Raw genomic sequence first — 27,605 nt, forward strand, 5'->3', positions numbered from 1 at the left:
TGAAAGAGGATAGATTTAGATTGCATATTAGGAAGGAATTCTTTACTGTGAGGGTGGTGAGGCACTGACACGGGTTGCCCAGAGAAGGTGTGGTGTGGATGCCTCACCCCTGAGAGTGTTCAAGGCCAGGCTGGATTGGGATTTGAGCAACCTGGTCTACTGGAAGACGGTCTTGCCCATGGCAGAGAAGATGAAACTAGATTTTTCTTGGGTTCCTTCCAACCCAAACCACTCAGTGATCCTGTGATTTAGAAAAGCACCATAATCTCCTTCCCTATGGGAAATCTCAGGCATTGTTTGGAGTTATCTGAAAAAAATGTCGGCAAAAAGCCATCAGGGCAAGCGACCTGTGTATATTCAGCTGCTCAGGCCAGTGCCTGTTGGACACATCTGTACATCTCCATGGTTTCTTGTGTCTGCTCAATAACAGGGTTTGTGTGGCCTTTTGGGAGGGGTTTTGTGATCTTGTTGCACATTCATTTAAAACTCAAAAGGCTTCCAAGATTAATGCATCACCTCATCAATGTCTATAGTTGTCTAAAGAGTGTGAAGGAGATAGATCCAGGCTTTTCTCTGCGGTGCCAAGCAATAGAACAAGAGGCAACGGGCAAACGTGGATGCCCAGGAAGTTTCACCTGGGCATGAGGAGGAACTTCTTTACTGTGCAGTGGCTGAGCACTGGAATAGACTGCCCAGAGAGAGTGTGGAGTCTCCCTCACTGGGGATACTCAAGAGCTGCCTGGGCACAATCCTGTGCCGTGTGGTCTAGGATGACCCCCTGGAGCAGGAAGGCTGGGCCGAGGATAGGCTGCGGTCCCTCTCAGCCCGACCCGTCCTGGCCTTCTGTGAGTCTCTGAAGGGCAGCAGAGGAGCAGGACAGCCAGTCACACTTGTCACTTCATCCTGACGGAAGCATCAAAGACCTCAGCGAGGGAGGACGGAAACAGCCATAGCCAAGAGAAATCTGTTACTTAGAATATATTTTGTTGCTCATTCCACTTCCAGAAACAGTTGAAGACCGTCACAATAAAATGGCAATAACATAATTGTAATGTGGTAGTATGCAGTACGGTAATATGTCAAATGGTAATAGCATAAGTCTTCTCTGACGTCGCAAGACAGCGACTTAAAGGCCAGTAAATATTTCACGTCCCGCCGCACGAAGCCCGGCAGGAACACCCGGGGCGACCCTCACGGCGCACCCGCTCGGCGATCGACTGCTCCGGCCGCGCCCGGCCCCGCCCGCCGGCAGGCGGGCGTCCGCGCGGAGCTCGATTGAGCAGCCTGTCGCTCGGCGCTGCCGGCCCGGCGGTTCCGCGGGAAGGGCCGCGCGCGGTGCCGCAGGAAGGGCCGCACGGCTCCCGGGCCCGCTCTCCATGCTGCGCTGGCTGATCGGCGGCGGCCGGGAGCCGCAGGGCTTGGCGGAGGTGAGGCGGCTCCCTGCGGAGCCTTACGCTTGGGGCTGGTAGTGCCGTGAGGTCGGGATGCTCTGGGCCACGGCCTTTCCCACTGGGTGGGTCTTGGCCCCGATATGGGCCGTGCTCCGGGCCGGGTCTCGGCCTGCGAGGCAGTCGGACTGATAGAACGGATTACGGGCGTCCTCGAAGAGAAACAGGGGAGCTGGGAAAGCGCAGAAGTGAACCGCAAGGACTGCGTGTATGTCTGAGCACTTCAGTTCAAGGAGGACATTGAGGTGCTGGAGCGTGTCGGGAGAAGAGGAGCGGAGACGATGCAGGGTTTGGACCACAAGTCCTGTGTGGAGTAGTTGGGGGAGCTCGGTTGGTTTTATCTTGGGGAAAAGGAGGCTCAGGGGAGATCTTGTCACTATCTCCAACTACATGAAAAGAGGGGGTAGCCCTGGGGGTTGGTGTCTTGACCCAAGCAACCAGTGACAGGAGGAGGACGCAGTCTCAAGGGGGGATTCAGGCTGAGCATCAGAAATAATTTCTTTACAGAAAGAGTGATAGATATTGGAATGGAATGCTCAGGGTGGTAGTGGAATAACCATCCTTCGGGGTGTTTAAGGACTGGACGTGGCACTCAGTGGCTGTGGTCTAGTTGACAAGGTGGTGTTCATCGTAGGCTGGGCTCGATCTCGATCTCAGATGTCTTTCCCAGCCTAGTTGATTCTGTGAACAGCAGAAAGACCCAGCTAAGCTTCTGCTTTGCAGGAGTTATGTATGGTGTGTAGCTTTCATGCAGCTCCTGCAAGTCCTGCTTTCAGGACTCTGAGGTCGATAAAGTAAGTTATAGGCAGTAAGTTGTTATTTATATGTCACAGTAGTTTGTAGTAGCTTACTAGCATTTCTTCTTAGTCCCTCATCCATAAAATATGCTTTGTTATCGAGTGTACTATACACTGACATCATTGCTGCTGCCCAGATTAAGAGTAATATTACTGGATTAGGGGTAGAGATTTCTGGAATTTTCATGTCTCTGAGAGGCTGCTGAAGTTCTCAGCACGGAATTAACAAGAGTTAATTAAAAGTATTGCTGCACTCCATGCACTTAGTGCTTTTGTGATCTAGACAAGTATGAGGAGGTAATTATTTTTCAGCTGCTGTTCATGAGCAAGTTATGCCAATATTATGGTTGACTTTAAAGGTTCAGTACTTAATTTGGGTCTGCACCAGGCTGGAATGACAATGTGTGGAAATACCTCTGACTTTTGTCATCAGTCAAAATGCCAGTTGGATTGCAGTCACATTTGCAGGTTTGTGTGCAGTTGTTTTTAGAAGGAGGATAGGAAATATGATGCAGTTTTCTAAGATGTTCTAGAAAACTTCATTGTTGTGTGTCCCTCTGCAAAATTTAGACTTTGGCTGTGGTTTATGTGCTGTGGTTTGATAAAGCATGAGCATAAATCAAGCTGTGGCCCGCTTCTTCCATTCTGCCATTCACGCCTTGGTTAAATCCAATCCACAGGACTTCTCATTGTTTTGCTCTCACAGCGTTGTGGAATAATAGTAATAATTTTGCTTCTCAGTTAAAAATCTGAAGAACAAGTATTGCTAAGGGTTGGTCCCTAGACTTCCCCCCTGCCCCGCATGATGTAATATTGTTTCATTTAATAATCTTCTTCACCATTAGTTTTTCAATAATTCTGCATCACCATTAGTTCTTCAATAGCTCACAGCAGTGTGTGGGCTATGGACTTACGTGTTTGTTTCCTGTGCTGTGACTCAGGCAGATGTGTTAAAGTGGCATTGCACTGGGTGAATAGAGGAAGCCTCTGGCAAAGCTGTCCTAAGTTTGTGAAATAGAAATTTCTCCTTACTTTTTCTTTTTTTTTTTTTGAAACTGTGGAATCAGAATTTCTTCAGTTGATGGCCAGCCTCGGTGTTCATCTTAGTCAGGGTGGCTCTGGTGGTGGGAGCACTTCAGTGCAGGAGCATTGTGGTCCATAGGAGCTAATCTGTCATGCTCAGTGATTCATAGATCAGTATTCCTGTGTACTCTCATGTCCGTGTTTTTCATGAATAGCTTTTGAAAATTCCACTTTTTAAATGCTTCACATCTTGGTAAGTTTTGAGGTTGAGATGAGCATTTTGTTGGATTTTTTTTTTTTTTCTAATTACTGTAAAGTTGCTTATAGGTCATGCATAAAAATATGCATGTTGGGAATAGATTCCATTAACATCAGTATCCAGCTTTTACCTCTAAAAACTTGATGTTGCTACAGGACAGTCCAGTTAGTAGTTTGTATAAGAAAATAGATTTCTTCAGAGAAAGAACACTCATGTAACCAAACACTTGAGTACAAATTAACGAAGATCTGAAGAGAGCATACTTTGTTGTATGACATTTCTGGGGAAAAAGATGTTATTTGTTCTCATATATAAGTACCTTATCAGCACTGTACCTTTCAGCATTCACAGGCATTGTTAGAATTAAGATTAGGCGTATTGTTCAGAAGAAGTAGCACCATCTTGTATTGAATAGGAAACAACATCAGACTGTAGAATTGGGGTGTTAGTGATACAAATTCTGAGTTTTTCAGAATGGTGTTAAAATTGTTTTCTGAATATATGTTTTCTGACTGTAGTATTGCTATACTGAGATTTCCTTAGGATTTTTAGAACGCTCATTTTTTTTAAGGAATATTTTGATTAGTTTATAATGGATTAACTCCAAGTTATTTAATTTGTTATTACTGCCATGCAGATTCTATTTGCATTATTTTAAAGGGGAACTGCTGTTCTCATGTGATTGCACAAAATGAGGAACGGTTGCTTCATGAAATGCATCCGGTAGCACAACATCAAGATAAAATCGCAGGAGTTTCATTTAAAAACTAAGAACTCTTAATTTTTAAAATAACAACAGGTTTCTTTCCATGCATGTTTATTAACTATGTCATTCTTAGTTTCTGAAGAATATTATCATAGTACCAATATCAAAGTAATATAAAATAATTTATTAATCCTGCAAGAAAAAGTTCAAGTTTCTGGGGATAACATGTTTGTCTTTCATGTGGTGTTACCTGTTGTGTGCTGGCTGTTGTACAGTGTTCTGTAGGTGCTGTTTTTACAGTGTACATCCTGTTGAAGTTGTCAAAGAGAGGACAGTCTTGGAAATAGTATGATGCTGACTGTTGTGTAAAATAAATCTAAAGCGGAGAGAGTGCTGTCACTGAGTAACTACTGAGCTATTTAGGTGGTTAAAAAAAAAAGTCTGACAAGTTGTTTCAGAATGTTTAAGATCTCGATTACAAAAAAGTTGTCTTGAAATAAAATGATGATTGAGATTGGCAGAACTATTCTACCTTGAAAATGCAGTTCTATGCAGTATTTTATTGACCCTGCCTAGTGATCAGCTTGCTCCAAGTGATTGATTGTTCTTTTAATTAATAGTCTAGTCGGGGGTAATTGCAGATGCTGTTCTATAAAATGATTAATCATTCTCTGTTTTTTTAAGCAGTGTGCTGTGGTATTTTGTGAATAGAGTACCAGTGGGTGATTTATATATTATGGAACAGAACAGCATTTGTTCTTATTTGTTTTAAATATGTTGTCTTTATATAGGATTTTAAAATTGAACAGTAGATGAAAGATATGAAAGGTTCACAGCCATCTCGTATGAGGTGTAATTCAATGAAAAACTGAATGTATAGTGAATTGAGTCATGAAGCTGGCTTCACATGACAGCTTATAACTGAGCTGGGTTTTCATCTCACTGTATCAGCAATTAAATCGGTACAAAATGTTTTAGTTGAAAGAAAATGCTATATTGTAATTTAAAATACGTACTATAGAACGTCATTATTTACATGAAATAACAGGAAATTCTATTTTATAATGATTTTCATTAAGGCAAAACGGTATTTCAGAAACTTTACACATGGGTCTGTATGTAGATTGTTAGACATCACAAAGACCTGATGAAAATAATTATGTTAGTACAAAATAAATTTACATCCTTTTTTTATGAATTTTAGAAATCCTCTGTACAGACAATTGGTGAAGAACAAATACAGAATCCTTACACGGAGCTCCTTGTGTTGAAAGGCCATCAAGATATAGTACGATTTTTAGTGCAAATAGATGATTACAGGTATGAAATGCCATTTCAGATTGTTTCACGATGTCTTTGGCAATATGTTTGTAAAAATGTAGTAAGATTTTAATCCTGTCTTTTGCGGGGTGAGAGCTGGAAAAACTGGAGTTAAGTCAAGGCATGAATACTCTCTTTTCTTGCTATGTTACTGTATCTATTGGCTTCTCTTTTAAGTCATACTTCAATGAGAAAGTAGTGGTGATAATGTTACATTTCTCAGTACAGACTCATTTGTTTGTAAGAATTGCCTTCAGCTAATTCATCTGTTCTTTTTCAGTAAGTTCCTGGTCTGAGTGCTGCCTTCTGTACGTGCATAGATTCTCACAGCACAATATGTAGTACCGTCTGCTGCTGTTCTGACAGGATGCATATGTTCTATGTTTCTGAATTGAGGATAGCTGTTGTTTTACCTTCTGGTTCTATGAAAGAGTGTAGTAGACTCCTACAGATGTGCTGTAGAATTGGACATGACATCTTCAACAATGAGTGTTGCTTTTCCTTTCTTTTTGATCTTTTGTTGCACTTTCTTTTGATGCTATAGTGCTAAATTCACTTGAGCTTTGGTTAATGTAACTTTTTTAGCTTTGCAAGTTTTAAAGTTTTTAGCTACTTTATTCAGAATGACTACTTAGCAAAAGTCAACATATACTTAACCTCTGCATTACATGTCTCTTCCAGTTTGATCTGATTCAACTTGATATACTTCTTTGAAACCTGATAGTTTCTTTGTTTCTGTCCTTCAGGTTTCAGCTATATGCACCTTTCTGTATATTTCCTAACAATCTCCATCTGTAACTTCTGAAGACTGAGTTATCTACCTTCTGAGAACAGAGTTATCTAAAAAAGCTAGTTAAGAAGATGAAATCATTGTATTTACCTTTGTCACTTAAGAAGTGTGACTGAGAGAATAAGTTATGATAGTTGTACATTACAACCTAGTTTCTCTTCTAATTTTCTCTAAATTTACTTGCATGTTCTTTAACGTACTTCTACAAGAGAAGAAATAATTTTCTGGCTGTAAAAGTAAGGTTTTGGAGTCTTTACTGTCATAAAATGTAGTGACTCTTGACTGATGTGGAGAATTAAATAGAAAATGTTTAGTGACTAAGAACATAAGTAATAGACAAGATTAGCTCTGTTACAGAGCTGTAGTAATTTATATATTTTACAGATTAGACACAGAAGGAAAATTCTAATATAGTCATCAATACACTGCATGAAGTTAACTTGGTCAAGAGTTTGTTTTATATCCTTGCAGTGTACAGCAGGTGTTTCATGAAGGAAGGTTCTCTCCCTCCCCATGCACATTGATTGGAAGAGATGCTGGTGGTCTAGAAATGCCCACAGATTCTTATTTTCTAATATTATCGATCTATCTATCTATCTATCTATCTATCTATCTATCTATATATACATAAATAAAATATCACAGAAGACTCCATGGAGGATTTTAGCTTGTCGGTTTTTATTTTAAATGTCATAAATATATATATGTATGTCAGGAAATTTACATACTTTCTTATAACATTTATTTTTCCGTGTAGTAGTCCACCAGAAGAGTCATATAAAAATGGAAGAATCTTGTGTGGTTTCTTCAGTCTTTTTTCCCCCCAGACAAGTTAGCAAAATAACACGTTATCAAAGTACGTTTTTCTCAAATGTAAGCTGAATATGTGTAACTCTTCTTTGTAGAAACACCACAGTATTCTTAGCTTGCACATGCAGTCTTATAAAAGAAGTCTGTTACCATTTTGGTCTTTGTTATTTGGTGACAGGTAAATTACTAAAGCTAAAATAATGATGATCATTTTAAAACTAAGGCCTTAGTGGTGATGTTTAAGATAGGTTATGAAATAGCATGTGGATAATGAGTGAGTTCTGTAGCTGGTTAGTATTCTGAGAGTTTGAGGAGTTTAATAGAACTATTTCAGTTGTTACTGGCAGTAATTCTAAATTTTATTTATCAAGAATATGGTATTTTCTATATTGTTAAACACATGATAATATTTTTCACTTGATTCTTTTCAGTATGACTAGTATTGTTACTCAGCTTCTGAAATGTTTTTGTTTAGTTTCTGTAGCTATTCCATTGTGTGCTTTTTGTCAACTGTTGTAAGTCAAGTTTCACGCTTCAGGTCTTTAGATAATGTCATCTTAGTGAGAATTTTACAGAAGGATTTTCTTGTTTTCTCAGTGCCTCAGCTAAAACCAGTGAGTGGAAAATTTTCTCATATTGGTTTTTGAAGATACTAAATAAATCCTCTATGAATGTAACAGAAAGCTGGTTGGTTTTTTTTGGGTTTTTTTCTTCTTTGCTCTTGTACTTTTTAAACATAAAGTAAGGCTCATATTGATTGGAAGATCACTAAAGAAGGCTAAGCCTCAGCAAGAGTCTTCCAAAAACTGGACTGAGATAAAATTGCAAGTAATACTCTAGCCTTTGACACATTAAATTAAACAGAGTTCATAATACATTTTAAGAATAGATTTTTTTGTTGATCATTTGACCATTCCTTGCTCCTTCAGGAAACAGACAAGGTTGTAGATGATGGTGATGATTACTGGAAAAGACCGAAATGACCCATGAAAGCATTTTTTTATAACTATTGGAATTCTTAAGTCTTGTTCTTATATTAGGTATATGTTGATAATCACCTATTTAAATATACTGTTTCAGTTTGAAACTGTAATTAGGATTTACAAATACATGTTTATTCTTTAAAGACTGAATCTGATATATCTTATAAGCATTTTTACTTCCATAAGTATTTACTGCTTTTCCATTGCATTACGCTATACTGAAGTTTTCACTTAGTTATGGTTCTTTGTTTGGTTTGGTTTTTTCCCAGGTTTGCGTCTGCAGGAGATGATGGAATAATATTTCTGTGGAATGCTCAGGTTAGCTGTCTCTTTTAGGGTGGCTTGTGTACTCTGGACAGGGTAGAAGTTATAGAGAAGAGGTGGAAATGTCTAGGAGCAAAAAAAAGTGGGAAAAATAAGAATTGATGCAGAGCTGATGTTTGAAAATGTTTTACTGTTTAAATGCAGAAGTGTGTATGAAGTTGTGGCTTTATTTACTCTCTGAAAGTATGTTCTGTGTTTGCCATAAATGCTGAAATGCTGACTAGTAACTCAACAAATATGTAGCACGATCCCAAACTTGCCAGGATTTTTATATACATTTAAGGTTTAAATACATTTCAGTCACTCTATTAGTAATACCTCTTTAGTATGACTGATTAATGGAGAGCTATCATGGAATTTTATTTAAAAGATACCAAAATTAGTACAAATTAAACATTTCATGCTGTGCACGAACACACCCTTAATTGCTTGCTGTGATAAAAACCTTCTTGCAACTTTTGAAAACCTTAATAAGACATTAGTTTTATCATACAAACGGTGCTCTGTAAGTGTGACACCTGCTGTTTTGCTATGCTGCTCTCTTTCTCCATATCATTGACAAAACTGTAGAGAAGCAATGAGCATTAGGTAGGTTAAGGAAATCTAGTATGTGAGTTACATTATTTAGCGAGACGTTTGAAGGGTCTACAGTGTATCAAATATTCAGCTGAGGGAGAAAAAATCACAGACTTTAAATTTTCTCTAAAATCTTCTGAAAAATTTATGTGACGTTTATAATGGTCAGGAGAGACTTGAAACTTTTCTTTTGGGCAGTTTGCACTAGTGCTTTGCTGGTTTTGAAGGCCTTTTATAATTTTATAATTCTATAATTTGGAAAAGTAAAGGGATTTCAATGTTAAAACCCACGTGTGTAAATATATATGCCCAGTATTCTGAGCAGCTTGTGAACATAAAATTAATTTAGATATCCAGCTTTATGAACTGAGTTCCATTTTCTACTTCTGTAGTACCTCTATTGTGTTTGTTAAAGCAAATCTTTGTACTTTTAATTTAAAACATTAATCCACATCTGTCAAGAAATTTGCACTTAAAATTACCCTGTATTTTAGCTGTATGTTTAAAATGCCAGTTTGCTTCTGCATGTTTGTTTGTAGGGTTTTGCCATTTAACTAAAATGTCAGTAGAAGTAACTGTAGTTGTCTAAAGCTTGAATCTATATATAATGTGCATAGTAAATAAATCTGGCAGGAAGTTGGCCATAAATATATGTCAGGTTTTTCCAATAGTTAAAATTTAAAAAAAAAAAACATTTTCAAGTAAGTGTTTGTCAACAAACCTGAATTGCTGTAGCATTTATAAAGAAGGATGATTAGCCAATTTTTGCCTTAAAATTAAATGAGTTTAATACAGAATTTTGTTCTTAAGGGCTTTTAGAGGTTTTTTATTCAGAGAGTGATTTGCGTTATGTTCTTTAAACTAACTCATAGTATGTTATTTAATTTAGGGTCTTGGACAGTAATGAAGGTAGTAACTAGAAAATCTTTAAATTTCTTTAGGAAGGGAGATTTTAGACTCATAGTAATTCTTGCTTTAAAAAGTCATTTAATACCTATATTTGTACTACTGTAGGCATTTTGCTATTTTAACCTTAGTTTTCCATGTTTTTTTTTCAGACTGGAGAAAAACTTCATGAACTTCATGGGCACACACACAAAATTACAGCTATAGCACCATTTTCTTCATCAGATGTTACTGAAGAAAAAACAAATTTGATTATGACAGCATCAGCTGATAGAACTGTTATTGTATCCTTTGATCTGGGGAGAGTTTAAAATTCTATGGGCTTCTTGTGGTCTTTACTTCTAAAGACAGCACTGACAATCTGCAGTCATCTCAGAATTGGCTGCAGCCCATCTCAGAACTCAATGGCTACCAATACCCACTAGGTGTAATTGGATTGGAGTTTCCCTAGTTATTGTTCACACGTAGATACAACCCTTGCCACAAAAAAATCAATCTATAACAGGCCTTTATGAATATATCATTTAGGCCAAATATTGAGATGACTGTCAGGGTTTAAGAGACTGAATCTCTGCATACCTCTTTCCTAATCTGTCATTTAGTTACCAAAACAGCATTTACATTTATGATACATAGAAACCTTTCAGTTTCCTTAATGAATAAAGACAGGTTTGGGACTGCACTAGTGGCAGGCAGGTTCAGAAAGTGTCATGTTTCCATTCTACTGTAAAGGTATTGAGGAAACTCTATGAATGTCTGTTGTTTTGTTTTATACATTAAGCTATTTTGTCTGGCTCATGGGTCATGTGGGAAGGTGTGTTAGAATGAATGGCATTGTTTTATTTAAGAATAGGTGCATACTGAATGGCTGAGAAGTGGGCATAATTCTTAATTTGTTTTTGGATCTCTTAATACTTGGTTTTCTTTTTGAGAGGAGGTAGATCAAAGGCAGTGCTGTGACTTGGTTTTATTACTGTGTTGGAAAAGGCGACCTACAGCATTTAAAGTTTTTGCACTGTTGGTGAAAAATTTAACATATTAGTGTGTAATTAAATATGTATTTCTCAGAGACCTTGATACTGTATTTCATAGTACTTACAGATTTTTTTAACTAAAACTCATGATCATTTCACTGAGAAATTCCCTGAAGAACTTTTGCAGGAGACATATATCTGATTTTTGTTCTGCAGTGTTTGACAGTTCTTCAAAGACTGAATGTATGGTTGTCTGGAGGGAGTGATCTATGTGTTTGGAACCGAAAATTAGATCTCTTGTGTAAGACCAGTCATCTTACTGATGCAGGTAAAAATGGAAATGACTCATTATAGCTGTTAAAGTGCAAGTGAAATTGATCTGTATAATGATGCAAAACCAACTTGGCAAATTCATTTTAATTCTAATGATAACATTATGTATTAGAGCCACTCTTTATTTTTTTAAATGTCAGATTTAATAGTTTCCGAACTAATACTGCTTTTAATGTTCTGTGCTGTGTGAATTTTAGAATATCTCAGATCTCTATAACTGTACATTATCTTGGACTACAGGGCTAGAGCTCAGATGCTGAATTATGTGTTTGCTGTAACATGTACCAGATCCTTTGACTGGCTTTTTGTGTGATTGAGTGGGAGTTTTATTATGTTTCTATTAAGTGAAGCTTTCTAATAGCAGAGCAGTAAAGATTACTTTTTTATTGTTAAGAATCAGTACTCTGATGTAGAAAATGCATGTTTTGGTAGGAATATAGTAATCAGAAATCACTATCAATCATGCTTTTCTGTTAATAAAGTTCTATATTATCTGTCCACGTGAAGAAAATTTTGCATGTTATTGCAAAACACCAAGATGCTTACAAAGCTGTGAATCACCTTCAAAGGTGGAACTGATATTGGCCTTATTTTTGTCATAAAGTAGTGGTAGGCAAAGCCTTCTGAATCCTTGAGGATATTAATACGTCTTTTGGTTCAGTATGAAATATCATGCTAAATACCAGCTGGACTGTGGTGCTTAGTATAAACTGCTATTGAAACTTCGGTACAAGGGATCAATGGAATGTGTGGCATTGGCCCTCTCTTCTGTCCTAATCTCTGACTTCCTTTGTGGGGAGGTTGCTTATTCCCTGTGGAATTTTCCTCTAATGGTTCTTTGGCACAGGGTGGGGAAATTCTGTGCAGGATGAAAACAGATGATAGCAATCTGGGTATTTTGTCATATGCTTTATTCTTCTTTGTCTTGCTCTGTACATTATTTTAGAATTGTGCATACTTGAGGTAGTATCAGTATCTAATAATTTTGGTACTGCCTGTATTTAGAGCTGCAATAATTGTCATGGTGTTTTTAATACTGTCCAGCATTAGAACATAAATATCTTAATTGTATTTTAAATAAAAAGATCATTTAATTTCAGCTTCACCACAAGTTTGATGTTCAGAATTCTGCTTGATTCAGGACCAAAACTCCTGACCTCTCTTTGAGATAATCCGTTCATTTCTGATGCCTTTAACTTCAGGCAATAAACTTTGGTTTTGAGAAGTGGAAAGAAAATTGTTAAGAACTTTGTTAATAAGGAATTAGCAGTTTGTTGTGTTTTCTTGTGATCAGTTAATATCCTTTCCCCCTTTTTTCAAAGGCATCAGTGCTTTGGTTGAATTGCCCAAAAATTGTGTCGCCGCAGCAGTTGGCAAAGAGCTAAGTGAGTATCTTGCATTTTCCGGTGTTCGTGTTCCTCCATAACAGCTGCTTAACAGAGATATGTGTAAAGAGCACTCTGCTGGAATTGTATAGAAAAAGTAAATGGTGTTAGGGTGTGGTCAGCAACATTTTTTCTTTTACCATTGACAAAGAGGAGACTATACTAATCTTAATAATTTTTTGGAAATGTGTATGACGTGCAAAACAAAACTTTTCTGTATTTAGAATCATAGAATCACTAAGATTGGTAAAGACCCCCAAGATCATTGGGTCTAAGCTTTGACCAATCACCATCATGCCAATTATCATAGAAGTAGGTACCACATCCAGTCATTTCTTAAACACCTTCTGGTGTGCTGACTCCTCCCTGGGCAACCCATTCCAATGTCTAACTACCCTTTCAGTGAAGAGATTCTTCCTGATGTCCAACCTGAACCTCCCCTTGAACAGCTTGAGGCCATTTCCTTTTCTCCTGTGACTTGTGGCCTGTGAGGAGAGGCTAATGCCCACTTTGCCCACTACAACTTCCTCTCAGGTAGCTGTAGGAAGTGGTAAGGTCTCCCTTTACTCCATGCTAAACAACCCAAGCTCTCTTGTCATAAGACTTGTACGCCAGACCCTTCACCAACTCTGTTGGTGTTCTTTGGACACACTGCAGCACCTCAAATGTCTTTCTTGTCATGATGGACCCAGAACTGAACACAGAACTTGAGGTGTTGCCTCAAGTGGCTGTTGTGGCCTCACCAGTGTGGAGTACAAGGGGACAATCACTACTCTGGTCCTGCTGGCCACATTGTTGCTGATACAGGCCAGGATGCCACTGGCCTTCTTGGCCACCTTGACACCCAGTGGCTCATGTTGGTCAAGCAGGACCTGTCTTAAACCCATGTTGTCTGGGCCTGATTCACTGGTTGTCCTGTATGCACTGTGTGATCACACTCAAGATAATTTGTTTCATCGCTTTACCTGGCACTGGGGTTAGGCTGACAGGCCTGTGGTCAATCCTTCCTACAACCAGTTGTGTAGATGGGCATCACATTAGCCAACCTCTATTTGACTGGGACCTTCCTGGTATACGAGGACTATGGTAAATGACAGAGATTGGCTTGGTGAGCTCTTCTGTCAACTCCCTCAGTGTTAGTGTCACCTCTCCAGATCTGATTATTGCAATTGACATTTGTTCTTCTGGAGAAGGTTTGGAATTGTTTACTTGAGCTGTCAGATACTCAGATTCTCTAGAGCCTTCTTATCCTGGGATGTGAAGTATGAAGTATTGATGATCTCTAACTATCCAAAGCTATCATGAGTAGCTTTTATAGTACCCTTGAGACAGAAAAGAAATTCCAAGACTGATTAAAATAAAGGCTTAATTTCTGACAATATTGGTTGCCTTACTAGAGGATATTGCATTGTTTTTGAATATTAATGTTTCAGATAGATGAGTCTTCAAGAAACATGTTCCACTTCTAGTAACTTATCCATAAAGGTGTCTGATACTTTTCACTTCTGAGCAGTTCTCTGAATTTCAGCGTTACTAGGCTGAAGTGTTTTATCCTATATTTGCTGTTGTTATGAGGCCTTAATGGTAATGCTGAAATAAGTGCTTCCTGTTTTTTCATGTTATGAGTGATCATAAGTGGCTCTTATATAGTCTCACTTAGTATCTTTAATTTGTAACTCTGAAAATGTTGTTTTATGTAGACATAGCTCCATCTTATTCCAAATGAAAAAGCTCATTTAGAAATTTTTCTATCTTTGAAGTAATTTTTAGGCTGAGTTCTTCTAACAATGGGTCTGAAGGTTGGAATATCCTTGAAGTAAAGCGCCTTGTTGACCATCAGGATAACATTTCATCATTAGTCAGTGTTAATGGTAAGAGCAATTTTATAATATTACTGGTTTTGTTAATTACCAGTAGGATATTTCACCTGTGGAGTTTTTACTTGAACCAAAGTTTTAACTGGAGTGAAAATTAGTAACTAGTGGATGTACCTTTTGCATAGCTGCAAAGATAGTGATATAACAAAATATAATTCCTTTGTTTTATTCATAAACAATGAAATGAAACCATGTGAGTTGTAATGTAGAAGAGTCAATGTCATCGATGGAAATGGAACTCTTGGTCTTTCTGTTGTGAAAGTTAAAAATGCTACTTTTTTTGTCTTGTTCCTTCTTATTCTTAAAATGGGATATGCAATGCCACGTCCCTTGCAGTTGGAGTCCTAAGATAACTGGAGATTCTGAGTGTGCAGATGTAAGCCTGCGTATAGGTCCTCTATAGAGAGGATCTGGAAGCTGATATGATCTGTGCTGCTCATTAGGGTAATAGGGTAATCCTGAACTAATACCTGAAATTCTGTCTGCTCTGCTGCAAGTATCAGACCTTTCTACTCTTTTCTTCCCTGTCTCTCTCTTTTTTTTTTTAAATTTTTTTTAATTGTTTTTGTTTTTTATGGTGCAACCCCACAGCTAGGAAAAGGTATTACTGGTGGGATAGAGAGTGTGTATTTATCCTTGGGTGTATCTGTGTCTGCCTGGCTGGCACAAAGGAGCTGTGTTACAGAGGTAGCAAGAGGCTGGAAAAAAGAAAACTTGGATTCTATGGTACATGTTTCTGAGCTTGACTGTTGCCAGTATTTTTTCCTTTTTGAATATGAAAAGCAAGCAGTGTTTGGCTTAAAAAAGACAAGATGCTACCTGCATCAAATACTGTCGTAGAAGTTCCTTTCTACGTGTGATAAACAAAGTCATGGGCAGATACTTCAATATTGCCATTAACTCATTCATTTAATTTGTGATCAGTATTTCTATTTATGGCAAAGACATACTTTGTTTGTGTAGGGGATGTTGGGGTGTGCTTCTCCAAGGAATAGAAGGGCTTTGTATGTAGAAATGAAGTTCAAATATTTATACACACTTCCGGTGATGTTCCTTGCAACTCTGTTGCTGTGTACTGTGACCAGTGAATGTTCTCCTTCTTAATTCTAATTTTACATAAGCACTTGTCTGAACTATGTTAGGTAATTAGATGAGTATTTACTCAATTGTCCAGTATTGGCCAGTCAGTTATGCTTTGCACATTCTACGTAGCTTTAAACAAATGGGCTGTCTTCCCTTTCTATGGAAATTTATTGTGTGAAATTTATTTTTTAAATATAATGTGATTTCTATGTGTGTTTTTCTTCCCCTTCAGATTTGACTTTTGTGACAGGTTCTCACATAGGTGAGTTAATAGTTTGGGATGCGCTTGACTGGACAAAGCAGGCATCTGAGTGCAACTTCTGGGACTCCTCTGTCCATCCAGATGTACAACCAGAAATTAAGTTATCCCAAAGCCCACATGAAACTTCAGTTCAACACTTAACATCTGATGAGGAGGTAAAAAGCTTCAGAGTAAATAGCTTTAAGTAAGCTAGGCTGATCTTACCACAGAAGACTGAATGGTTTATGTTTACAGTTTCCTTGTTATAATATGAGAGGCTTCTTTTAAATGTGCACTGCTATTTTACATGGTCAATGTTTTTTATATAAAATATTGGCTGTTGACCTATGTGAAAGGTTTAATATGTTGATGGTATGGAAACTAACATGATGGACTGTCACAACAGCATTTCTTTTTGATTAACAAAGATTTATTACTTGTTTAAAATACCACTAGAGAAAAGTAAATATGGGTGTGTGTTTTGATGGTATGCATCTTTTGTATTCCAGCTTCTGGAAATGCAGTTTTCCCAGTAATGCATCTGTTTGAGCAGTTACAACTGAGGTTACTGTGAGAATACTGTGGGGTACTATTTAAGAGCAGGCATATGTCTATGCTTAATAGTATATCAGTATTGCTCTTTCTGTTCAGGTGGACTGTACAAAATTGTATACTCAAATGTTTCCAAGATCCTGTCTACTATAGTCATGCTTTAGAGATAAGTTCTTGGTCAGAACACTCAGTTAGAACTCATTTATTGTACAGCAAACACTAAAAATACTCAGGTTGGTATTTAATTTTGTGAAATGTTACCAACATTTCACAAAATTAAATGTGGCAAAATAAAAGATCTTTCATTGTTGAGGTACGGTGGGATTTTGTTTGGGGCGTTACTGGGAATGATTAAGAAAGAGATTCTTGGAAATGGATTCAGATATATAAGCTGTAACAAAATAAAAGCTGTGGAAAAGCCTTAATATAGGGTAAGGACCAGTCGCCTGATGCATTTGCCTCTTTCTGGATAGAACTTTCCTAAAACTCTGGAGAGAGAAATACTGTACGGTGTGGGGGGCAAAAAATATATGGTTGCCCTTAAAGGTAGGATATCCAGCGGTTTTGTTGTCAGTGCTTATTTCTACAATGAGCCAAAAATTAATTTTATTTAGGCTTAGTTCTGTAATTTGGCTTCAAAACACCTTGATTCCATACTTGAAAGCTACATATGATGTGTTTTAAGGGAGTGGGAAAGAATTTGAGGAAGGACAGAAGTTTTCAAAACACTCAATGTGGAATCTGGGGCTGCTGTCTTCCATTCATGGAACTGAACTAAATAAATAGCTGTGATTTTTTTTTTTTCTCATTGTGAGAGTTTTGAATGATGGGAAGAAAAGGTGGTTCTGGTGTTACATACCGAAATAGAAGGTGCTTTTAAGGTAGTGCTGTCTGTATTGTAAAGCTTCTTAAGGATCTTTTAAAGCAGAAATATATTTGTCTAAGATATTATTTTGTTATGTGCTATCTCAAATAGCAGAACAGTACTCTTCATGTTAAAAAATAGTGTAAAATACATGTTTGCTCTGTTTTCCAGACTTGGTAGTTAGGTAGTTGGAGAAGATAAACTTGTCTAGTTTGACACTGAGTTTGTAGGCAAAACATGATTTAGAAACAAATGGGATGGTAAAGGTTTTCAAAACTAGGAAACAGTGTGAAGGAGTGCATCTGCTGTCCTGGTATGTGTGTTTGGCTTGCCTTTTAATAGAACTGTACAATTTATGCTTCATATGTTTTATTTTCTTGGATTTTGAGATGACCAGGATTTTGCCAGGGCTTGTGAACAAAGAAGAGTGCTCCATGAAGAGCATGTTTTGCAAAGCTGTAAGATTGTGTGGATCAAGGTGGAAGAGTTATGTGGGAAGTCATTGCATTTGAACGTTATGCAAAACTAGGATAATGGGCTTAGTGGTTTGTTTTTTTGTCTTGATTTGGTAATGGTGGTATCAGAAATCTATTCCGTTTCAGTGCTCCCACAACAGATACACATAAGGGGAAAAAAAGAATAAAAACCTGAATGAAGAGTTTTCAACAGTGTCAAAACATTGATGAATATATATAGGAAACTTTAGTCAAAAGACCCTGGGCTACAAGTTGTACAAAATGTTGACAGACATGTAGTGTGAATTGTATATGAGATATTAATGTTTGGATTGTGTAAATGGAAGCTGGCTGTTCAGGGAAATGTTCCAGAACACCGTCATGTAAACAAGGTGTGTTCAAAACTGCAAATGTGTACTGAATGGAAACATTTTGCACTCCTCTGGTGCTGAATATTAATCATGTGTACATACATGGGATTGTACACTTGTCCTCTTTAAGTTCATCAAAAGACATGAAGTGGTCCAGGTCCAAAGACCTGTAAACTGTTTCTGGTGTCTTAGGGTCATGATGATTATGAGATGGAATGCCTGCAGTCTTTTAAAGAAGATCATTGAATGCAAAATGCAGAATTCTGTAATACTTCACTATAAGAGAGTTCCTTTTCTGAATTTAGTAGAGCTCAAATGCTTGAGCAAGGTCTCTTTATCCATCTCTATCTTAAGTTAACAATAAATATTAGTTTTTCTTGATAAAACAAGGGTTTTTCAAAACATGGGGCATTGTTTTACTGTAAGAACATAAGCATTTAATTACAGAACTGTATTGATTGGTTGGTATCCTTAGTTTCTGCTTAGACTGTGAGGAACAGGATAAAAATACAGACATAAAATTACTGCTTAGAATATAGGATCATATCCCACATTTACTTTTAAAAAATCCATCTCTTTTTATAACTTGCTAATTTCATATGTTTGGGATAAAGCAGTAACATGAGGACAGAAACAAGGTAGGTCACAGTATCATTGGAAATCCATTATATGCAAGGTGATCCTTCATTATCTGTTTCTGTAAGTTGTCCTATTGAATTTTCTTTCCAGTGTGTGTTTGCTGCTGTTGGGAAAGGCATATACGTATATAATCTTCAAATGAAGCGTGTGATTGCCTGCCAGAGAACTGCTCACGACTCCTCTGTGCTGCACATTGAGAAGCTTCCAAACAGGTACAAAAAACATAGTGCATTTTGTTAATGCAATAAAGAAAAGCAAAACTTGGAAGGGTGACTAGGGACAGACTGCAAAGCTACATTGGATTTCTAGGGCAGGGACTTGATTTTCAGTTTGAGCTGCTTTTATTAGTTAGAGCTTGTTGATCTGATTTTGGAAAATTTGTCATTGTAATTCAGTGGGAAAAAACTGTATTCCGGTATGACTAGTTACAAATCTGATTCTGAAAATATTTCAGCTATTTTCAGAATCAGATTTGATGAAGCACTTTTGTCTGTATTGTGAAAATATAGCTTAATGGCATTTTACTTCTAGAAAGCAAAGGCATATAGCATATTCTGAATATATTTTCCATTAAATATTTTATAACACTTGAAATATTTTAACAAAAATTAATAACTTGCAGTTTTTTGTTTCTTATGGCAGAGTTTCTAGCTGGAACTTGTTTTGACAGCCAACTAGGACAAGTTGCTGCATATATATGTATATGCTGTAATATCATATAGATAATAGTATTAGATCCCATTATGTTCCTGTTCAATGGGGCAAAATCTGCCATAAGATAAAAACTGAGGCTTTGGTGTTGTAAATGCATGTATTCTAAGCTGTTCTAAACATGTAATGAAACAGAGTACCTTTCCTTTCATTATTTTTCTGTAAGAAAAAATAGGGTTTTGCTTAATGAAAGTAAACTTACAGAAGCCAGTTAGAGGAACTGTGTTTGCAGAGTCTAGACTGGTTGTGTTTTGATTTACATAGTGGTATGCTTTTTGAGTTGAAAAGGTCTATTTTCTTCCACTTATTCCAAATGTCTGTTATACTTTGTTCTGCTACTAATGAATTTTATTTTCTGTGGAACCTCTGTACACCCTGCTACATTTAAGAGTTCTAGTAAACTTGTGTGGAACCTGAGGCACTTACTGTCTCTTTCATAGAAGCATCACAAGGTGATTTGCACAGTTAAGTATCCATGCTAGTGTTGTTTTTTAACTGTTTTTACAGGCAGCTGATCTCCTGTTCAGAAGATGGCAGTGTGCGCATTTGGGAACTCAGAGAAAAGCAGCAGCTGCCAGCTGAACCAGTTCCGACAGGTTTGCTATTAGTGGGAAGTGAAAGGAGCATTTAAAAACCCAGTATCCACCATATAGGAGTAGAGAGGTTTCAGGCTTTGTAAAGAGAGATAATGTCTTGTGTTTAACTGATTACAGGAGCGGGAGGGAAACTGAAGAGAGCGTGAGTGTTCAAGTCCTCCAAGACCTGATATGGGGTGATAGAAGGTCCAGCTGAAGCAATTCTGTGCCATCAAGCTTACTTACAGTTTACAGTTGTATGAGCCGATTTAAAAAAAAAAAAAAAAGACCTGACAAACCTTCATCCTTTCCTCCTTGTACCAAACAGTACTGATTTCTATACCATACAAGAGTAAATAGTTGCAGGACCTTGTGACAAAAGCTTGCAGATAAGCAGCTGGCAGCAAAAAAAAGTGTTTTCCACATCTCCTCTTTGGACTTGCAATTATATTGGGGCTTAGTTTGGAGCTGTATCCGAACTCACATACTGCCTCTGGGCACTGCAGTCCTCAGAACTAGTTGATTGTGTTACAGGGAGCATTTTTCCAAGTACATTCACAGAATCGTAGAATGGATAAGGTTGAAAGGTTCTACAGTAAGTCATGCGGTCCAGCCTCCCTGCTCAAACAGGGTGATCCTGGAGCACATGGCACAGGATTGTGTCCAGATGGTTCTAGAGTATTCCCAGCGAGGGAGACTCCACAACCTTTGGGCAACCTGTTCTGGTGTTCAGTCATCCATACAGTAAAGAAGTTCTTCCTCTTATTCAGGTGGAATTTCCTGTGCGTCATTGTCTGCCCATTGCCTCTTGCCCTACTACTTAGCGCCTCTGAGAAGAGCATGGTCCATTGTCTTGATACCTCCCTTCAGATAATGATAGACATTGATGAGGTCCCCTCTCAAGGCTGATCAGGCCCAGTGTCCTCAGCCTATCCAGATGCTCCAGTCCTCTCATTTTTTTTGCAGCCTTCTGCTTGACCTGCTTGCTTGTCCTGAGGAGTCCAGAACTGGACACAGCACTCCTGGGGAGACCTTGCTAGGGCTGAGTACAGGGGCAGGATCACCTTCCATGACCTGCTGGCAATGTTCTTCCTAATGCCCCCTGGGATACCATTGGCATTCTTGGTCACGAGGACACGCTGCTGGCTCATGGACAGCTTGTTGTCCACCAGGACCCGCAGGTCCTTCTCTGCAGAGCTGCTCCCCAGCAGGTCAGCCCCAGGTGCCTGAGGCTCTTCCTCCCCAGGTAGAGGACCCTTCATTTGCCTTTGTTGACTTTCAGATGGTTCTTCTCTGCCCATCTCTCCAACCTGCCATGGTCCCTGAAGGGCTTCACAGCACTCCAGAGTGTTTGCCATTCCTCCCAGCTTTGTGTTCTCAGTGAATTTGCTGAGGAGGCACATTCCACCTTTTACAAGTCAAGGATGATCAAGTTAAACAGTTCTGGGCCCAGTATTGAACCTTAGAGGATCCTGCCAGTGAGAGGGCTCCAACTGTGCCACTGATTTTGACCCACTGAGATCTGTTGTTCAGCCAGTTCTCGATCCATCTCACTGTCTGCTCGTCCAGCCTGCATCCCTGAGTTTGTCTATGAGGATGTTGTGAGACACAGTGTTGAAATCCCTGCTGAAGTCAAGTAGACAATATCCGATACTTTCCCCTCATCCATCCAAGTAATTATTTTATTGTAGAAGGCAATTAGGCTGGTCAAACATGACTTTCCTTTCTTGAACCTATGCTGCCTGTTCCTGATCATCATCCTGTCATTCATGTAGATAGAGACGGTCTCCAGAATGAAGTGTTCCATCACTTTCCCAGGGATTGAGGTGAGGCTGACTGGCTGACTGGTAGTTTCTGAGGTTCTCCTTCTAGCCCCTTTTGAAGACCAGAGTGACATTTGCTTTCTTCTAGTCATCAGTGCCTCTCCTGATCTCCATAACCTTTTAAAGATGATCTTGAGGAGCCTTGCAGTGGTGTCCACCAGCTCTCTGGGCACTAGTGGATGCATCCACTCAGGACCCGTGGATTTGTGAATGTCAGGTTTGCCTAGATGGCTTCTAACCTAATCCTCCTTGACCAAGGGTGTCTTCCGTCCAGCATTACTTTACCCTGCTCTCCTGGGTCAGAGGATACTGAGGGCTGGTCTTGTCACTGAAGACTGAAGCAAAGTACAGTACCTGACTTCTCTGCATTCTGGTCTACAGGGTCCCTCCCTCCATTTAGGAACAGGCCCACATTATCCTTAGTTTTCATTTTGTTCTTAATGTATTTGAAGCCCTTCTTGTTGTCTTTGACACCCTTGGCCAGTTTTAATTCCAGATGGGTCTTGGTATTCCTTGTATCATGTTTACTTACTCTTACAGCTTCTCTATATTAATTTCAAATGGCCTGACTCTGATTCCATCTCCTGTGTATTTCCTGCTTATGCTTGAGTAATGATAGTTGTTGTGTAGTGCTTGCTACTTTTTGACCAAGCTCCCCTGCACACTGGCTGTTGTGGTCTTTGACAGGTGCTCTGGACAATATAGTTCATATCAAGGACTGGGAAAAGCAACAGACTGTTGCTCTTCTGTAGGAATTTTTTTATTCAAGGTGTGAATAATTCTCCTGATGTATCTTGTTTACCTAGCTATTCATCTCTTGTTGGTAACTTTTGATTTGCTGTCTGGGTTGATTTAGAAACAGTTTTTCAGGAATATTCCGTCTTCAGCATTGCTGGTTACAGGCTGATCTACATAGTGACAAGTGGTATTTGGCTCATTAGAAATTTATAGCTTCTATGAATCAAGATGTTTGGAAAAAACCTTAGGGACATGTTGCTGTTGATTTGCACTCTTTTTATTTTAGGCATCTCCTGAGAAGCTGTTTGTCTCACCAGTTATCTCCCTTGCACCAGGGCCATGGTTTAGCACAATTCTAGTTTTATGTGCTGATAGGGCTGAGGGAAGGATTGGGAATAAAGTCTGAGCTGCATTGTCAACAAAACCCAACCTCCTTACTTGTGTCAGTACTGTTATACAGTTCTGGGGGCTGTGGCTGTGTACTTTTGTGCAATCTAAATGGAACATGTGAAGTACTGTCTTTACACTCCACATCTGCTGATAGGTTTGCTGAAGAAAGGAGGCAATGAGCCAGCACTTAGATGCTGTAGTGCAGAACTTACAGAGGAGAAATTGGCATCTCATTTTTGTGCTCTTTGCACAAGTAACAATTTAGGTGGGCAGAGCAAAGATAAACACCTGCATAAACTTGTCCTGCATCTACCTTTGCTGTTCAGTTCATTCTTTTAGGAAGTCTTTGTATTTGCTCTTAAATCTGTGTGTTGTCTCATCGGAGTGTGTAATTCAGCATGTTTTCTAAATTACATTAAGTGGGACAAGTAGCTGTGTTTCCTTCTTCCTTCAAGATGAATAATCCTGATGCTAAAGGGCTGCACAGTACAGTGCTTCTGTCTTTGCCATACAGAGTGTCCTGCTTTTAGATTTTATGTGGCTTTTGTAGTTCTCTCTTTAGCTAGAAGAAATAAATTGTATTTGTGATTTTTGTCAAAATAAGAGATTTTTTTTTTCCACCTCTCAGGGTTTTTCAACATGTGGGGATTTGGAAGGGCAAACAAGCAGGCAAACCAAGCTGCTAAGAAGATGCAGGAGCATACACCTGTGTATTTCTTGGAGCTAGTTGGTGATTTGATTGGTCATTCATCAGCTGTGCAGGTAGGTCAGCTGTAGTAAGAATGAAAAAAAGTGAATGTTAGTAAGTAACTTAAATTTGACAGTGTTTTTTGAACTGTAACTTTTGACCGGCTGGCTCTGGAGGCTGGGAGCACATTTTGTGATATCTTTAGTGCAGTGTGAAAACAGTAATACACACTGACTTAATATTCTAATGACAACTTGCTCACTGATGCCTGAGGACAGTGTTTGCACATAAATGCTAGAGATAATCTGACAGACTATTTGGCTTCATTTAGAGACTGCAGACAGTACAACTGGGAACTGTGTACATGACCCAGATTTCATTTGAAGTTCACAGTCTAAAGAAGGGCTCCTACAAAAAAAACCCAAACCAAAACACACGGAGTAATTTCTTAGCCCTCTGTGCTGTGAGCATTAAGGAGGTCTTTTAACTTAAGCAGTACAACCAGTGTTATTCCATGCTTCTGTCTGCCTAAAATAGTGTGTGTTCATATTAAATGGCATTTTCCCTCCACACTTTTCTGTCACAAGGTATTGGTGTAACGAAGCACTTAGTTACAGTGGACTTCTATATACATTCTTGGCAGGAGCAGGGGGAAGGGCAGCTAAAAGGGGGTGGTGTGGTTCTGGAGTAGCTTTGCTGACAAGCATTCATGAGACAGACTGGACTTCAGAATACTGCTGCTAAAACCTGAAAGCTTTTCTTTAATAGCTAAGGTGAACCTTCCTGCTAAAGGGATTTCTTCAAGGCTCTCTTTCCCTTTCTGTCATCCTTCTTTTGAGAAACTGTTGGAGGGGGTCTTACCCATTTGGAAGGTTGCTATCTAAGCAAGAGGACATAGTGTATATAATTCAGCAAGGGACACAAAGAAGGTGAGAGGCTTACGTTGGGTCTTGGCTGAGATGCACAGCAAAGGAGTAATGGAGGTGGTGGTGGATGTGACTTCCTGCAATATTCTACATACGGAAAATTTTTGGGTTTTTTAAAATCTGGGAAGATGGGAGCTGTTGAGGAAGAAAATGTTGAGTAGTGATGAAATGTGATGGCCAAGATGAAGATTTCACAGACTATGTCTACTGTAACCCTATAGCTATTAGGTTACTGCTCCCAGGGCAGGTACGCTTTGGCCTTTTGGCTTCCCCCAGACAGATCCCTTTAACAAACTGAAGAATTAGGGCATTGTGAGCATGCCATAGTGACATCACTGGTTCCATTGGCTGTCATGTTGAGCTGCAGATAGTGGTTAATTTTAGGCAGTCTTGTGAACATCTGGGAGGTCAGGGGTTAACTCATGATTTGTCAGCTCCATTGGTGTTGCAAAATCCTTCCTCTGGTGCTGTACTTCCCTCCAGTATTGTGTTTCTTGCTTGTTTGACTTCCTCTCTGTGACTAGGCATGTGTCTGTCACAGCTGTTTGTCCTTTGATCTTTCCAGGCCTGCTGCTAGTACTCTACTGTGTTATAGGGGGGAGGGAGAACAGTGTACCCTGTGAACAGAACACTTCTGTTCCCAATAAACCAGATCAGAGTTCATGCAAGTCACTCTTCTACTGCTGACTTGAAACAAGTTTCTTCAGAATTCTGTCCTTTAAATTCCCTATCTGTAAGGCTTCACTGTTTTTTTTAGACAGAGATCTTCTTGTATGAAGTGACTAAAGAGTTTGTTTTTGTGTAGCAATTTTGTGGCATTTCTAACATACAGTATGTAAATTCTTATTCCTGTTTATAAGCAGAGCCATTTCAGATACATATGTTTGTTTAGTCCAGCTATACACTAAATAATTAAGCAAGCTGACCATCTCATGCAAGCATCATGGTAATAATAGTTGTTTCATTGCAGATGTTCCTGTACTTTGGTGAACTGGGATTGGCTACATGCTCTGCTGACCACCTCATTATTTTGTGGAAGGATGGTGAACGAGAATCTAGCCTCCGCAGTTTAACATTATTTAAAAAATTGGCACAAAATGGTGATTTGCAGCTCAGACTTTAAATTGTTTGAATACAGGCTGTATATATGTAAACTGGATGTGTTTTAAACATGAGTGTAAAAAATCTGGGAATCTGACTACTAGTAGGGCTTACACTTAATGTCATGTGTTATATTGGAACTTCTCTTAGTTGCTACTGTTCTCAAAGGGGGATTTTGCATTTTGTAACACTGTCCGCAGAAATGGTGTTCTCTTGAAAGACTGAAGGTAATGATGACTCATTAAATAGTTTTTAATATTATTCCAAATGTTTAAAATTATCACGGGTGAATGTCAAAATTAAGAATTGTGAAATACGTTAGATGGATCATAATTAAAGCAGTTGAGGGTATCCACAGTGCTATGTGCAGGAAGAAGGCATGGGAATAAATATGCAGCTTCCTACTCTATCTAATGTATTTCTAGAAACTGAACTTTCCTCACTGGTGGCTCAGATTTGTGTGTATACAGAAAGCCATGAAAGAAAGCATTGTCAAATAGAAATTTTGCATTTGAAGTTAGTATCCTGCACCAATGGTGAGAAAAAGAAAAAAGGTAGGTAATGCCAGTTTGTCAGGTTCTAAATTTTGGCAAACTGGGATATACAGAAACTGTTTATAGTAGTAGTAGCTGCAGTTTTACTTGGATTAGCCTACATTACTGGAGTTAATACAGCATTACCATTACACCATTACCAAGTTTAGTATGCAGTGTGATTAGTTTAGCTTGGTCTTTCCATAGTGTATTCATCAAATTAAATTGTATCTAATAAAGAGCATTTGTCTTACCATGAATTTTCAGAATGTAAAATCCTTTTTTAAGCAGTAGGATTTGATATTTCAATAGTAGTGAAACTGTGTTTTGCCATATGAATAGTAAATTCTCAACTGAATTCTGGCTTCAGAGAAATCTGCACCGAGTTTGTAAGGTAAATAGTATTTCAGGGTTAAAAAAATAAGTAGCTAAGTACACAGGTACTAAGAGTCTGTGATAACAGCAGCTAAACAGGAGTAGGGAAAGAAATGCAAACTAAAACATAAAGCTCAAACCACAATAACAAAGACAAAAAAGCAAAAAACTAATCGACAGACAAACAAGCAAATAATCCCCTCTCCCCCCTCCCTGCCAATGACAAAAAACCAAAAAATGAAACCAAGTTAAACCCAGAACTTATACAAAGAGAGCATGAGGGAGGACAAGATAATGAGTGGTACATTACCATTTGAACAGAGAAGAGCTTGGAAAAAGGGAAAGTTTGGGAACTTAGTGGTTATAAAACTATGTAGAAGAGGGTGCTACTCAGGTCCACTCAGAAAATACAGCACTTAAATGGTATAGGAATAAATCTTGTGCAACTTTTCAGTGCTGTGTCTTCTCTTGGAATCAATGGGAATTGTTTTCAGTACAGGAAACTACATGGCTGTAATTCCAGACTTCAGATACAGTGGTTGCAGTTAGTGCAATTAAAACAAAGGGTTAAGCAGATTCTTGCAAGAGCAGAAGCAAAAGAGAAAGCTCCTAGCTTCCTAGAAGAAACCAAAGAGCCTTTTAGACTTGCTTCCCCCAGCAGCAGTGGGCACTTTCCTTTCTCCCACCACTCAGAAGCCCACCTTTGCCTCTTGAGTCTTATTATGAGACTGTAATCTTATCTGGAATGCAGGGCAGAGGGGCAGTAAGATTTTGAGTTGTAATTTTCCCCTACCTTAGTCAGGTTGTACAGCTAATCTTACTTGAGTATAGAGCTCAAAATAACGTATTTCAAAACCACAAAACAGATGGAGGAATTGTTAAATTACCATCTCCTTTCAATTCAGGGAGGTTAAATCAGTGTTAAAGCTTGAGCTGCTTGTTCTTTGCTAAGGCTGACTATTCTGTTGACTCAAGTAGGAAAGGCATGTGGATTACAGCTGAGGATAACATGCCTTTGGGTATATATA

General features: G+C 38.6%; 1 protein-coding gene across 1 annotated transcript; it reads left to right on the forward strand.

Annotated features, from left to right (window-relative positions):
* Positions 1–1,298: 1,298 nt before the first annotated feature.
* On the forward strand, positions 1,299–26,462 carry WDR41 (WD repeat domain 41). Its single transcript, XM_041414652.1, has 13 exons — positions 1,299–1,427; positions 5,438–5,553; positions 8,406–8,454; positions 10,095–10,226; positions 10,612–10,674; positions 11,133–11,244; positions 12,572–12,634; positions 14,395–14,505; positions 15,827–16,011; positions 18,808–18,929; positions 19,936–20,024; positions 23,583–23,716; positions 25,539–26,462. The coding sequence occupies exons 1-13, from the start codon at positions 1,377–1,379 to the stop codon at positions 25,689–25,691; spliced, it is 1,380 nt and encodes a 459-aa protein (XP_041270586.1). The 5' UTR covers positions 1,299–1,376; the 3' UTR covers positions 25,692–26,462.
* Positions 26,463–27,605: the final 1,143 nt, after the last annotated feature.

This window comes from Onychostruthus taczanowskii, unplaced genomic scaffold (assembly GCF_017590055.1).
Source record: "Onychostruthus taczanowskii isolate IOZ18803 unplaced genomic scaffold, ASM1759005v1 scaffold46, whole genome shotgun sequence".
Lineage (NCBI taxonomy): Eukaryota > Metazoa > Chordata > Aves > Passeriformes > Passeridae > Onychostruthus > Onychostruthus taczanowskii.